Source organism: Rhinatrema bivittatum, chromosome 8 (genome assembly GCF_901001135.1).
Source record: "Rhinatrema bivittatum chromosome 8, aRhiBiv1.1, whole genome shotgun sequence".
In the NCBI taxonomy this organism is placed as follows: Eukaryota; Metazoa; Chordata; class Amphibia; order Gymnophiona; family Rhinatrematidae; genus Rhinatrema; species Rhinatrema bivittatum.
Genome location: NC_042622.1, coordinates 103,181,587 through 103,196,979, shown reverse-complemented (window position 1 = coordinate 103,196,979; position 15,393 = coordinate 103,181,587). Strand labels below are relative to the sequence as shown.

Genomic DNA, 15,393 nt, shown 5'->3' with positions numbered 1-15,393 from the left:
CAAATTATCAGGGGTAATTGTATGTGGATATTTTTAGTGGGATAATTTTTCAAAGGGCAAGTATGCGTGTTCTTTCCCTTTGACAGTAGAACCAGGGGTCAGACAGTGGAACTAGGGGTCATGAAATGAAACTCCAAAGGGGATGACTCAGAACCAACATCAGGAAATATTTCTTCATGGACAAGGTGGTGGATGCCTGGAATGCCCTTCCAGCATTGATGGTGAGGACAAAAACAGTAAAAGGTCAACTTTAAAATTCCTACACGTGCCAAAGCTGGGAGATATGCTCGTGTCTCAGGCTGGCACGCGCCACGAGGATTTTAAAAAGCGCGCGAGTACTTGCATATCTCCAGGTATGCACACAAAACAAACATTTAAAAAAAAGGGGTGGGGCATGGGCATGGTCTGGGAGGGCATGAACAAGATATGGGCATTCCAGGAAGTTACTTTGAAATGTGCGTGCAAGTATTTACGTGCACAAGTATGTGCCGGGGTCCCCTACCATGTAACTATACCTCCGCATGTAAATATTAAAATAAAAAAAACTAGGCGAGTCAGTGGGATTTTAAGGGTCAGGGGTAAAAAGGAGGCAAAATAATGGGGGGGGGGGGGGGGGGTAGGAAATCTGATCCGTTAACTGGGCAAATTGGGAGCGAATTGTGAAAAAGGGTATTGCGCTGGTGTGTGTATCTAATAAAATCCCCCCCTACTTACGCAGTGGAGTTGGCATTTGCATGCACATATGCACATCCATATTAAATTGTGCGCATATCTATGTGCATACAGCACATTTTATATCATGCGTGCATGTACATGCGTATGTTATAAAATGGCCTCATTTCTAGGCAAAAGCTGGCATCCGCGCCTACATGCACGCCCCGCACGGCTGTTTGAAAGTTACCATCTAAACAAATTAAAAAAGGCATGGGATAAACACTGTGGATCCCTAAAGGGTAGAGTATGGAAAGGAAGAAAAGGGTTTATGGGGATAGCCTACATGGAGTGGCAGTTACTACCTTTAATACCAAGTAGATTCATGATTTTGACGCAATTGCAACATCGCTCTCCGCTTCAATGGTGGGGGTAACAGAGAAATTGGATTCAGATGCCACTAACACTGGGCCCTGAATTTTATGGTCTGGGGTACTGATAACACAGACATTAGGGAAAAAGTGCAGGACTGCTTCTATGGCAAAGTACAAAAGCAAAGCACATTCAAGCAGCATTGTCTGAATTATCAAGGCTGCTCACCATGTAAAAATGTTAACATAAGGCTGGGGGTAACCTGCACAAAGCGGTACTTACTACCATAAGAAACTTGCTGGAAAGACTGGATGCACTATTTGGTCTTTTTCTGCCATCATTGTCATTACTATGAAAAGTGGTGTAATGTTGGTGGGTAAAAAGTATCTATAGATGTTATACCAGTGCAGACAGATGCAAAATTACCACGAAGTGCTGTAACCCACCGGTAGCAGTCGTTTTGCTTGTTGTATCTCACTAGAGCAAAAATATCTTATGGGTGTTAAAGAAATAATCTTCCATTTGCCTCCTGCAACCACCAGTGCTTGACTGAATCTCTCTATGTAATGTGACTACAAGTCACCTCTCGCTGATTAACTGGCACGCACATCAGGGCAAGTATTAATCAAAGTCTGATTTGGGCTTAAATCTTGTGGACACAAAGCAGTCCCGCCTGAGCCAAATATGATTGCTAGCACCAGGCTCTTCAGTTCTTCACCTCTCCTGTGGAGGTTCTATTCGATTTATGTTAATTCCTGTCTATGAATACTACCACCACCTTACACTGTAACCATTTGTTGATTTATAATATGAATGTTAATTTTGTGAACCATTATGATCTTTTTATGGAATGATGGTATATAAAATGTCTAAATAAATAAAAATAAATAAATAAAATTGATGCAACATGGCAAGAATTCTGAGAAGATTTCAATCAGCAATGAACCAGCAGTGGGAGCATTGAGAGGAGAGGATCACCTTGCTGGTGGCTGGAAAGAATCAATAAGTACTGCTTGGTAGAGATGTGAATCGTGTCCTCGATCGTCTTAACGATCGATTTCGGCTGGGAGGGGGAGGGAATCGTATTGTTGCCGTTTGGGGGGGTAAAATAGCGTGATATATCGTTAAAATCGTTAAAACCCCGCTAAAACCCACCCCCGACCCTTTAAATTAAATCCCCCACCCTCCCGAACCCCCCCCCAATGACTTAAATTACCTGGTGGTCCAGCGGCGGTCCGGAACGGCAGCGGTCCGGAACGGGCTCCTGCTACTGAATCTTGTTGTCTTCGGCCGGCGCCATTTTCCAAAATGGCGCCGAAAAATGGCGGCGGCCATAGACCAACAGGATTCGACGACAGGAGGTCCTTCCGGACCCCCGCTGGACTTTTGGCAAGTCTTGTGGGGGTCAGGAGGCCCCCCCCCAAGCTGGCCAAAAGTTCCTGGAGGTCCAGCGGGGGTCAGGGAGCGATTTCCCGCCGCGAATCGTTTTCCGTACGGAAAATGGCGCCGGCAGGAGATCGACTGCAGGAGGTCGTTCAGCGAGGGTTCCGGCGCCTCGCTGAACGACCTCCTGCAGTCGATCTCCTGCCGGCGCCATTTTCCGTACGGAAAACGATTCGCGGTGGGAAATCGCTCCCTGACCCCCGCTGGACCTCCAGGAACTTTTGGCCAGCTTGGGGGGGGGCCTCCTGACCCCCACAAGACTTGCCAAAAGTCCAGCGGGAGTCCGGAAGGACCTCCTGCCGTCGAATCCTGTTGGTCTATGGCCGCCGCCATTTTTCGGCACCATTTTGGAAAATGGCGCCGGCCGAAGACAACAAGATTCAGTAGCAGGAGCCCGTTCCGGACCGCTGCCGTTCCGGACCCCCAGGTAATTTAAGTCATTTGGGGGGGGTTCGGGAGGGTGGGGGATTGAAGGAGGTAGGATTTGGCAAGGAAATGTTTAAGTTATTTGGGGGGGGTTCGGGAGGGTGGGGGATTTAATTTAAAGGGTCGGGGGTGGGTTTTAGCGGGTTTTAGTGTGCCGGCTCACGATTCTAACGATTTATAACGATAAATCATTAGAATCTCTATTGTATTGTGTTCCATAACGGTTTAAGACGATATTAAAATTATCGGACGATAATTTTAATCGTCCTAAAACGATTCACATCCCTACTGCTTGGAGACATTTTTAAAACTTAAACTATTGGAGAGAAGTAAACTATTGGGGTATATTATTTAGTGTGTTCGTGTGTTTTGTTTTAAATAGGTAGTCAGAAAGTCAGGCAACAAACAGAAGTTTGTATTTCCCAACCCTCCCACCCACCCCTAGCTCATCCTTTAATTTATAGACAGGTCTCACTTTCACACTTAAAAAATAAAAAATTAAAACTTTTTTTTATTCATTTTTTTTTAACTTAAACTCAGAAATTCCCCATACTTATCAAGAGTTTTATTATTCCCTTTTAGGTTACTACCAGATATATAGTGATCACAAATATATTTAAAGGACCCAAATTGTACACAATCCTACACCCATAGCAAACTAAAACTTAACTAGGAACTGAACAAATTTAAGATGAAGACAGCAGTCCAGAAGCAAGAGAGGGCCTCTCAGTCTTTTGCATTGAGTATCACATGTATGTTTTTTACCCATTGGTGAGAAATTGTATGTGTGCATCCAATGCAAAGAGCTCCTGTCTCTCAGAGAATGAGGCCGATCTCTTGAGGCTAGAGTGGCAGACCTGGAGGAGCTGAGGCAGACAGAGAAGTATATAGATGAAATCTTCAGGGACATAGTAGCCAGGTCCCAATTCCAGTCTGGCATCCCTGGTGCTGCCTTGTAGGAGGAAGGTCTCATGAACAGAGAGCATGAACCTGGTGCAGCAGGAAATGATCCCATAGCAAGAACCTGCACTCCAGATAGTGCATTGTCCTCTCGCACTGAGGATGTGTCTCCCAGGGCTTCTGTCAAGGAGGAAAGGGTCAGGTTGGCCATCATAGTTGGTGATTCGATTATTAGGAATGTATACAGCTGGGTGGCTGGTGGGCATGAGGATCACCTGGTAACATGCCTACCTGGTGCGAAGGTGGCGGACTTCACACGTCACCTAGATAGGATTTTAGACAGTGCTGGGGAGGAGCCAGCTGTTATGGTACATATGGGCACCAACGACATAGGAAAATGTGGGAGGGAGGTTCTGGAAGCCGAATTTAGGTTCTTAGGTAGAAAGTTGAAATCCAGATTCCAAGATGGTTGACCTAACAAGATGTGCCTGAAATCACTCCTCGGGCTCCTAATTTTGTTTTCCTGTTATGCCTCATTCAGGCAGGAAGAGAAGGGCCAGAGAAAGGGGGAACTCTCTGACCCCCCCCCCCCCCCCCTGTGTTTTGCCCGATGGATGCTCATGTTTGTCGGGGAGGCTTAGTCTCGGGGCTGTGCTTGCTGGAGGAAGGCCGGGAAGAAGTAGCACTTGGCCCCCCTCCCTGAGCTTTTGATCTCTTTAGCCCCCAAGGAACGACTTCCTCCTGCTAATCAGGCGGAGACCCGAGCTTCAGCGCTGTCTCAGTTTGGGACTGACTATGCAGGCCAGGGGCGCCATGCTCCCTGGTGGGATGCTGAAACCAATGCGCCTGGCCCCTATGCCGAATGCAGGGGGCATCGAGGACAGCATTGCTGCTGGATATGGGGGAACAGAGCTGGATCAGTTGCCTGTGGTTCAGACCTTTGAGCTGATAAGACCAGTTGAATTTACTCTGGAAGCCATTTGGGAGGCAATCCAAGCTTTGAACACTAACCTTTCTAATCAGATTAAACCAATCTTTAGTTATATGGCTGATCTGGATGGTTGAATGAAAGTAATAGAAACAGATTTCAACTATTGAAAAGAACTCAGAGTCTTTGAGGAAAGATTTTGATACAACTACTGATTTGCAACATAATATTTTAAAAGAGAATCAATGGCTTACATTCAGATTAGAATACAAGGAAAATCAAGTGAGAGGGCGGAACCTGTGTTTCATCAATTTCCCCCAAAGATCCACTTGTGGCACCAAAAGAAATGTGGAAAAAATACTTGGCTGAGATTTTGAAACTTCCTGAGCAGACACTTCCATTAATATCTAAGGTATATTATATACCTCCTTTCAGGAAGGGTATTATGGATAATGATGGGTTGCAGACCCTCTCTTCTGTTGAGAAATTGTCTTTAGATTTAACAGCAGTATTGGAAACTTCTCAGAAGGACTTGGTAAAACCATCTACTCTGTCTCATTTTTTCTTGACTCTGATAGAGACTGAATTTTAAGGCTATTTTTCTGTCATCGTACAGAACTTTTCCTTAATTTGAAAGTTTATGTTTACCTTGATCTTACACGACAGATACAGAAGAGGAGACAGCAATTCTTATTACTAAGGCCTAAAGTTTTGGAGATGGGGGTTTTATTTATTTTAAAGTTTCCATGCAAGTGCATAATTAAATATCTGAATGTGTCTTATATCTTTTTTCAACCTTCGCAACTGGTGTCTTTCATAAGTAATACCTTTACTTCTGTTATTTGCTCTTCCCCCATGCCTAGCTAGGATGTGTAAATCCAAGATGGTCGTTCAATTTGTTATTAGCCTCTTTTGCTAATTTACCTTTTGTTTTCCTTGGAAGGGAAAGTTACCTAAATAAGTGATATAGGAATCTCTATATAGAGGACTGGGATTTGTGAAACTTTAATTGTTTCTATAATTTTCTTTGTTTTCCTCATATTTAAATGTTTATTCCTGTTTTTCACATGATTGCAACTTCAAGTGTTTTCTTGAAATGTATGTAAAAAAAATTGCAAAATTAAAAAAATTATAAAAAAAAGAAAGTTGAAATCCAAAACCTCCAGGTTAAGCATTCTCTTAAATGCTCCCTGTTCCACACGCAGGTCCCCAGAAGCAGGCAGAGGTTCAGAGACTCAATGCGTGGATGAGACGATGGTGCAAGGGAGAAGGATTCAGTTTTGTAAGAAACTGGGGAAACTTTTGGGGAAGGGGGAGTTTCTTCCGAAGGGATTGGCTCCACCTTAACCAGGGTGGAACCAGACTGCTGGCGCTAACCTTTAAAAAGGAGATAGAGCAGCTTTTAAACTAGAACAAAAGGGAAAGCAGACAGTCACTCCGCAGTGCATGCTTCAGAGGGAGGTACCTTCAAAGGATACTAATGAAGCATTAGAGTTAGAGCATCCCAACAGAGAGGTTCCAATAATAAGAAAAGAGGTCCAAGGGCCTATAATTAAAAACTCACCTGAGCTAAAAGATTCCAATTTATCCTTGTCAACTGAAAAGAAGAATGTAAATACAAACAAAAAGTGCACTTTGAAATGTTTGCATGCTAATGCCAGAAGTCTAAGAAGATGGGAGAATTAGAGTGTATAGCAGTGAATGATTACATAGACTTAATTGGCAGCTCAGAGACATGGTGGAAAGAGGATAACCAATGGGATAGTGCTATACCGGGGTACAAATTATATCACAATAACAGAGAGGAGCATCTTGGTGGTAGGGTGGCACTTTATGTCAGAGATGGCATAGAGTCCAACAGGATCCTGCATGAGACTAAGGGATAGATTTTCAAAGGGTTACATGCATAAAATACGCGTGTAACCCCAGAAAACTACCCCTGCTCAGCGGTGCGCGCAAGCCCCGGGATGTGCGTATGTTCTGGGGCTTTCCAAAATGGGCAGTCTGGGGGCATGGCCGGGGATGGTCCGGGGGTGGGGTCGAGTGCTCCGGTACAGTGGCCTGTGCTGGGGCATGGTGCGCCGGCAGCCGGCTGGCGTGCGCAAGTTATGCCTTGGAGGGAACGGGAAATGGGGAAAGCACATGTGTGCACCCCCTTGCACGTGCCGAGCCTGGATTTTATAACATGCGCGCGGTAGCGCGCGCATGTTATAAAATTGGGCATAGATTTGTTTGCGCCGGGTTGCACGAACAAATCTATGCCCATGCGTATCTTTTAAGATCTGTCCCTAAATGTACAATCGAATCTTTATGGGTAAAAATCCCTTGTGTGCTGGGGAAGAGAATAGTGATAGAAGTATACTATTTTATTTTTTTTTTTATTTAACGTTTCTTTTATACCGATGACCGTTCGCACATCGCATCGGTTTACAGTGAACACAAAACCATTGGGCGGGGCCCTTACATAAAACAGATAATATACTGAACTAGGAAACATATAATTGAAATTAGGGGGGAGCCCTTACATCAAAACTATTTACATCAAAACTATATACAGAATTAGTGCACAGTACCAAATCGCCAAGCATAGAGGTGGTCATAACAGGAAATCCGAGTAAGGGTAAGGGTCGGGGGGGAGTTATGTAATATCCACCTGGCCAAAATGGTGAGATGGACAGTGAAATGCTAAGAGAAATTAGGGAAACTAACCAAACTGGTAGTGCAGTAATAATGGGAGATTTCAATTGCCCCAGTATTGACTGGGTAAGTGAAACATTAGGGCATGCTAGAGAGATAAAGTTCCTGGATGGTATAAAAGACAGTTTTATGGAGCAATTGGTTCAGGAACCGACGAGAAAGGGAGAAAATTGAGATCTAATTCTTAGTGGAGTGCAGGAGTTGGTGAGAGAGGTAAAGGTGGTGGGGCAGCTTGGCAATAGTGATTATAATATGATCAAATTTGAATTAATTACTGGAAGGGGAACAGTATGTAAATCCAAGATTCTAGCATTAAACTTTCAAATGGGAAACTTTGATAACATGAGAAAAAATTGTTAGAAAAAACTGAAAGGTGCAGATACAAAGGTAAAGAGTGTGCAACAGGTGTGAACATTGTTAAAAAATACCATCCTAGAAGCACAGACCAGATGTATTCCATGCATTAAGAAAGGTAGAAGGAAGGCAAAATGATTACTGGCATGGTTAAAAGGTGAGGTGAAAGAGGCTATTTTAGCAAAAAGATCTTCATTCAAAAATGGGAAGAAAGATCCTTCAAAAGAAAATAGGATAAAGCAAAAGTATTGGCAAGTTAAATCAAAGGCATTGATAAGACAGGCTAAGAGAAAATTTGAAAAGAAGTTGGCCATAGAGGCAAAAACTCACAATAAAAACTTCTTAAAATATATCCGAAGCAGAAAGCCCGCAAGAGATTCAGTTGGACCGCTGGATGATCAAGGAGTTAAAGGAGCACTTAGAGAAGATAAGGCCATCACAGAAAGATTAAATTATTTCTTTGCTTCAGTGTTTACTGAAGAGGATGTTGGAGAGATACCCATTCTGGAAGAAGGTTTTCATGGGTGATGCTTCAGATCAACTGAACCAAATCACGGTGAACCTGGAAGATGTGGTAGGTCTGATTGACAAACTGAAGAGTAGTATATTACCTGAACCAGATGGTATACACCCTAGGGTTCTGAAAGAACTAAAAAATGAAATTTCAAAACTATTAGTAAAAATTTGTAACCTATCATTAAAATCATCTGATGTACCTGAAGATTGCAAGATGGCCAATGTAACCCCTATATTTAAAAAGGGATCCAGGGAAAACTATAGACTAGTGAGACTAACTTCAGTGCCAGGAAAAATCGTGGGAACGGTTATAATGAATAAAATCGCAAAACATTTAGATAGACATGGTTTGATGGGACACAGCCAACATGGAATTACCTAAGAGAAGTCTTGCCTCACAAATCTCCTACATTTTTTGAAGGGATAAATAAACAAGTGGACAAAGGTGAACCAGTAGATGTGGTGTATTTGGATTTTCAGAATGCGTTCGACAAAGTCCCGCATTAGAGGCTTTAAGTAAAAGTCATGGAATAGGAGGTGATGTCCTTTTGTGGATTGCAAGTTGGTTAACAGACAGGAAACAGAGAGTAGGATTAAATGGTCTGTTTTACAGTGGAAAAAGGTAAACAGGGATCTGTACTTGGACCTGTGCTTTTTAACATATTTATAAATGATCCGAAAAGAGGTACGACGAGTGAGGTGATTAAATTTGCGGATGACACAAAATTATGCAGAGTAGTTAAATCTCAAGTGGATTGTGAATGAATTGCAGGAGGACCTTGCGAGTCTGGAAGATTGGGTTTTTAAATGGCAGATGAAATTTAATGTGGACAAGTGCAAAGTGATGCATATAGGGAAAAATAACCCTTGCTGTAGTTACACAATGTTAGGTTCTATCTTAGGAGTTACCATTCAGGCGTCATAGCAGATAATACATTGAAATTGTCAGCCCAGTGTGCTGGGTGATCAAAAAAGCAATGTTAGGAATGCTAGGAATTATTAGTAAGGGAATGGAAAATAAAACAGAGGTTGTCATAATGCCTCTGTATCACTCCATGCTGAGACTGCACTTTGAATACTGTGTGCAATTCTGGTCACCACATCTCAAAAACAATATAGCTGCATTGGAGAAAGTGCAGAGAAGGGCGATCAAAATGATAAGGGGCATGGAACGCCTCCCTATGAGGAAAGGCTAAAAAAGTTAGGGCTGTTCAGTTTGGAGAAGAGACGACCGAGGGGGGATATGATAGAAGTCTACAAAATCATGAAAGGACTTGAACAAGTTAATGTAAATTGGTTAATATAAGGGCTCGTGCCCCTGTGCGTGAAATCCCCGACCCTAACTGTGATACTGCTGGGTCGGGCACGCTCCACCCCCAACCCCTCACATGCAGGACGTCCTTGGCTACCGAGTGTGCACTCCTCTGGAGCGCACGCACTGGACCCGACATCGGGTGATGTCATCAGCCTATGACGCGCGCAGTACGCACGTCGCAGGACAGATAAAAGAGAGCTCTGTCGCTACCATTCCCTCTTTTCTTCGGCGGCAATGACACGAGACTGAGCCGGGGCTGGATTTTGTAGGCCTTCGGTATGGGCCCCCTTGCTAGCAAGAGCAAGGTGGGGGGACAGATGAGGGGGGTGCCTTGCTAGGAGACACAGATGGCTGCACCCGGGACTATTATTTATATATACAATTATCGGCTCGTGCATCTCCTATACTAGTTCCAGTTGGTCAATTGTTAATAGTTCAATAAAGCTGCGGCCTCTTCCACCACAAAAAATGTCTGTGCCTCTTTTTGTAGCTTTATAAGATTTTGTGACCATATGTTAAATATTCGGGATAAGAGGGGAGAAGGGGTGGGGGTGGGCCACGCATCAGCAATCTCAACATTATTTACTCTCAGATAATAGAAGGACCAGGGGGGCACTCCATGAAGACAGCAAGTAGCTCATTTAAAACAAATTGAAGAAAATTATTTCACTCGGTGCATAGTTAAATTCTGGAATTCATTGCCAGAGGATGTGGTTACAGCAGTTAGTGTAACTGGGTTTAAAAAAGGTTTGGATAAGTTCCTAGAGGATAAATCCATAAACTGCTAGTATGGTAATTAATAAGCAATAGTAGCTTGTGAGGGTACTTGCCAGGTACTCGTGACTTATATTGGCCACTGTTGGAAACAGGATATTGGGCTTGATGGACCCTTGGTCTGACCCAGTATGGCATTTCTTATGTTCAGCAGAAAGGTTATTCTCATAGCTGGCATGACTTCAAAAGCCAACATTTCAGTAAGGGCAAATAACAGCTGAATTTTGTTTTTGGTGGTCATGAATATAGTTCTTAGACATATTTTGTATTAAATAGCACATACGTTTTATTTTAATAGACAAAAATATTTATTACTATAGATAAGACAGTATGTTTGTATTTCATTTTGCATACCAAGCTCTTACATTGTCAACTGTATGTTCAACAAGAGAACATCTGATAAGGAAGAGGGAATAGAACAATATTCTGATTGGACCCTGCAATAATGCATGAAGAGGCTCTGTATAGTAACACTTAAATAAAGATGCACATCTGGAATTTTACATAGCTATGTTTATAACTCTACCAAATGAAATATTTTGGTAGGACAGTTGTAGGACTGACCCAGTGATTCAGTGGCATGTGGTCTACACTGCAATACAGAAGACCTGGATTTGATTCCCAGGCACAGGCGGCATTCACAGCTCCCCTGCAGAATCCTTTATAGATGGAATTGTTTTAAATAAATAAATAATAAATAAATAGCCATCACTCAATGGCAACATCTAGATGTAAAAAAAACAGAATAGAAGCCTATTCAATTGCACTTCTGGATCTCTTTAGAAAGAAGGACGTAGATTTGATCACTTGCATGATAAGTACACAGTTGGGGATCTTGGATGTTTGTATGCCAATCATTTTTCAATATAAATGCAGATCAGTTTAGAAATGTAAATTGGAAGGACTGCAATGGGAATGTCTCTCCAAAACCAAGTCACAGAGAAGTGAAATGTATGAGAAAGGCTTGGTACAAGGATACGTGTAAAATGAGAGCGGATCATGGATGGCTTAAATGACGGGGACGATTCCTCTCCTTCCTGGAATACGATGGTCACAATGTCATTGCCAATGTGTCTCTTCCTCTCAACCTGCAAAAGACAGAAAAAGGCCTTCACTAGTACTACACAGTAACCATTATTACACTTCAAACTTGTAAAGTGCATTACAAAAACCTGAATATGTTATCATTATACATATATTTGTATGCAAACATTGCTAAAGGAGTCAGGTTTGTGAATAAATATTAATTCATACAATATATGGAAGCTGTATTCTGTTATTGTACCACTTCTTGTATTTCTTCATGATTCCAGTTCTTTGCACATTTTTTTTCTGGAGGATGGGAGTTGATGGGGGGACCTCACTGAAGTTGAATTCATTCCCGAACCAATATATCAGACAGAGATAATATTGCTTCCCTTTTCTATCCTTCCATTTCTCAGCATTGCTATGTATGGATCATCTTGTACTGGAAGACGTGATCTATTCATTAACATTCAGGCTTTGCCCTCTGTTGTGCCCAGCAACTGCAATGTTAATTAGTGCTAATTGTGGCACTGCTTTTTGTGCTTTTGACACTTGGTCCACTGGGAAATGAATTGACCAGCAATTTTCTTGTAAACATTTTGTTGTTTTTCATAGATCACCATGGGTCTTACTCATGTCACTGCACTTGGATGGGGGTGAGGGATGTTTGTCTAGTCTAATAAATTAAGAGTTTTTTTACAACCTGCTCAACCTTTTTTTTTTGTCTTTTTGAATTTTGATGTTGGCTTCTACAGCTGTACTCCGGGACCAAGTTTTTTTTATCTCCTCTTCTAAAACTTTTTATGCTGGCTAGTGTGGCTTGATTTCCACTATTAATTCTACTCATAATAGCAACTCCAAAACCACAGTACAACAGTGGACCTGTTTTGCTCCTGAGAAAACATTGGTATATCTTCAAGACATGTCTTGCTGCTTCCTCCACAAGTTTTCATGACATCAAAGGGTGGTGGATGCATGGAGTAATTTCCCAGTAGAAATGGAGGACGCCAAAATAGTGACATAATTCAAGAAAGTATGAGAAAAGCACAGAGGATCATTATCATTGAGGAAGCAAGGGTGAAGCTGGATATAAAGTGGAGATTTTTTTATAATGTAACAGGATGGGACAATGGGCAGGGTAGATGGGCCTTATAGTCTTTATAAACCACCATATTCTGTGTTTCCATACATACAATATTGAGTAGCTCTTCCTATTAGAACCTGTTCCCGCCCTACAGGATTTTTTATTCTTTAAGTCACTCTCAAATCCCAGTCACTCATGCCTAGAATATATAAATATAGTAATGTGGATCTCTAATAATAAGAACACAATCTTTATGATTCTGTTAAGCAAAGTATTATGGTTACCATGTTAGTCAACTTGAATATATAGAAATAAACGTTAACAAGTTGTAAGTGATACATTTTTATTGGACTAACTCAACACATATGTGATTAGCTTTCAAGAGCCATGTTTTTTTCAACAGGTCAGTGAAGAAAAAATGCAGTTACACTGTTTCTTCAGAACTGTACTGAGGGGAATATATAGCTATTGACAGCTAGTCACAGTTGTATTGAGTTTCAATAAAAAAGTATCACCTATAGAGGCATGCAGAGACATTTTAACCTTTTGTTTTTGTTTGTTCTTTTTATTTTTTAATTTACTTAAAGTGAAACAAACAATAAACAGGCCGATACAGTACAGTGCGCTCCGGTGGAGCGCACTGTTAACCGGCATTTGGACGCATGTTTTCGACGCGCTAGCTTTACCCCTTATTCAGTAAGGGGTAATAGTGCATCGAAAACGCGCGTCCAACCCCCCCCCCCCCCGAGACTAATAGCGCCCGCAACATGCAAATGCATGTTGATGGCACTATTAGTCATTCCCGTGCGATACAGTAAGTAAAATGTGCTGCCAAGCCGCACATTTTACTTTAAGAAATTAGCACCTACCCAAAGGTAGGACTTAATTTCTATCGGCGCCAGGGAAGTGCACAGAAAAGCAGTAAAAACTGCTTTTCTGTGGACCCTCCGACTTAATATCATGGTGATATTAAGTCGGAGGCCCCAAAAGTTAAAAAAAAGTTTAAAAAAAAAAAATTTAAAATGGGCCCACGGCTCGCGGGTTGAAAACCGGACGCTCAATTTTGCCGGGGTCCGGTTTCCAAACCCATGGCTGTCAGCGGGTTTGAGAACAGACGCCGGCAAAATTGAGTGTCGGCTGTCAAACTCCCTGACAGCTGCTGCTTCCGTCAAAAAAGAGGCACTAGGGACGCGCTAGTGTCCCTAGTGCCTCTTTTTACCTTGGGCCCTAATTTAAATAAATTAAGTTACTGAATCGCGCGCACAGGCCACTCTCCTGTGCGCGCGCCGGGAGAGCGGGCACTCGCTCGCTCTCCCGCGTGGTTTACTGTATCAGCCCATAAGGAAGTTTTGAAAGGCAAGAAAAAAAATGGAGGGAAAAACAAAACAGAAAAAGCTGGGCCCCACTGGAAAAAGGAAATACCTTCTTGATTCCTCCATCCTTTTGAGAGATCCCCAATTGCTCCTGCTCCACCAGTGATATGATTAGAAATTGTACTGGCAGACTGAGGCCTGGATTCTCTAAGGTCACAGACCTTAGAGAATCCGGCGGTAACGGGTGGCGGGGGGAGCGAAGGCAGGGGGCGGTCCTACGATAGCCGGCAGCCATGGCACCTCCGCGGTGCCATGGCTGCCGGCTTTCACACCAAATAACCGCACCACTGAATAACGACACCACCCCTGGTGCCGCCCCGACTCCTCCTCTTCCGGGGCCACTCCGCCCCGAGCTAGCTATCGCACGCGAAAAGGGACTTTTCTGGTGCGAAAAGTCCCTTTTCGAGTGCGATAGCGTTAGAGGCTGACCCCCAAAGATTGGTGCATTGTTAATTTCTTGTACAAAATGACCCCAGCCTGAGTCTGGGTCTGATTGATGCCATTTTGTATGCAAGAAATTAACAATGGTGCCAGACGTAGTCTGCCAGCATCATTTCTAAGTGTACCACTGATGGGGCAAGAGTGACTGGGAAACACTTCTATTGTGTGAAGAAAGAAAAATATGATAACGGTATTTGGGGGGGATTAAAGAGGGGGGTTTTTTTGTTGGCAGTGAAAAGATTTTTACAACAAAATGAATGAAAACAAATGTTTTTCATTTAAAAAATGAAGTGAAACTAAATGGGAAATTAAATCTGTACCTAAGGCGGGTTTCTAAAAAAACTATGCCTGTTATATGCTGTATCAAACCTCTGTTATTTCCTGATGATTTTCGAGCAGTTGTTCAGGCCTTGATTCTTCCCACCATCGATTACTGCAGCACCGCTAACCATCCCTGAAACCCTCCAGTTATTGCAGAATGCCACCGCACATTTCATGTCAGGCTGCAGTATAAGAAGTCATACCTTACTAGTTCTATATGACCTCCACTTGCTCCCTGTATAGTGGAGGACCAAGTAGAAAACTGGTGTGTTAATACACAAACTTCCGGCCCTGGATGCCCTGCCATGGATAAACAACTTACCTTACATTTTCAAACCTGGCAGGGCCTTACATTCTGCGCAAGGAGGCCTGCTGGTTGTCCCCTCAGTACGGCATGCTAGACTCATAGATACTAGGGAGCGGGCTTTCACTCTTTGGGATACCTCACCTCAAGAGCTGCGGCTGATGGAATGCCATAAGGCATTTAAGAAAATGACTAAGAGCACAAATCAACAGTCCAGAATTAGGGACCGAGACTGTCTTGTCTCTGTCTATGTATTTTTCTTTAATTGTTTTTATACTGTGCATGTTGGTTTGTATGCCGCTTAGGGCCTTGGCATTTAAATAAATACATAAACATTTAAATTTCCCATTTTGTTTTAAATGATTGCATATCCCTAATCACGTACAACTTGTTTGTTTGACCCTTATTTCTTTGATCTTTCTTATTATTTTGTTACTTGACCATAAATAACACAATACTACCCAACAA

The 15,393-nt window shown here is 42.6% G+C and overlaps 1 protein-coding gene across 3 annotated transcripts in view; it reads right to left on the bottom strand.

Annotated features, from left to right (window-relative positions):
* GARNL3 (GTPase activating Rap/RanGAP domain like 3) overlaps window positions 1-15,393 on the bottom strand; it is a 706,353-nt gene that overhangs the window by 152,745 nt on the left and 538,215 nt on the right. For all 3 annotated transcript variants that reach the window (XM_029613069.1, XM_029613070.1, XM_029613068.1), the window contains 2 exons: window positions 11,356-11,464; window positions 1,470-1,515 (listed from right to left, as the gene is read on the bottom strand). In XM_029613069.1, the coding sequence (XP_029468929.1) occupies window positions 1,470-1,515; window positions 11,356-11,464 (155 nt within the window). The remainder of the gene's footprint in view (window positions 1-1,469; window positions 1,516-11,355; window positions 11,465-15,393) is intronic.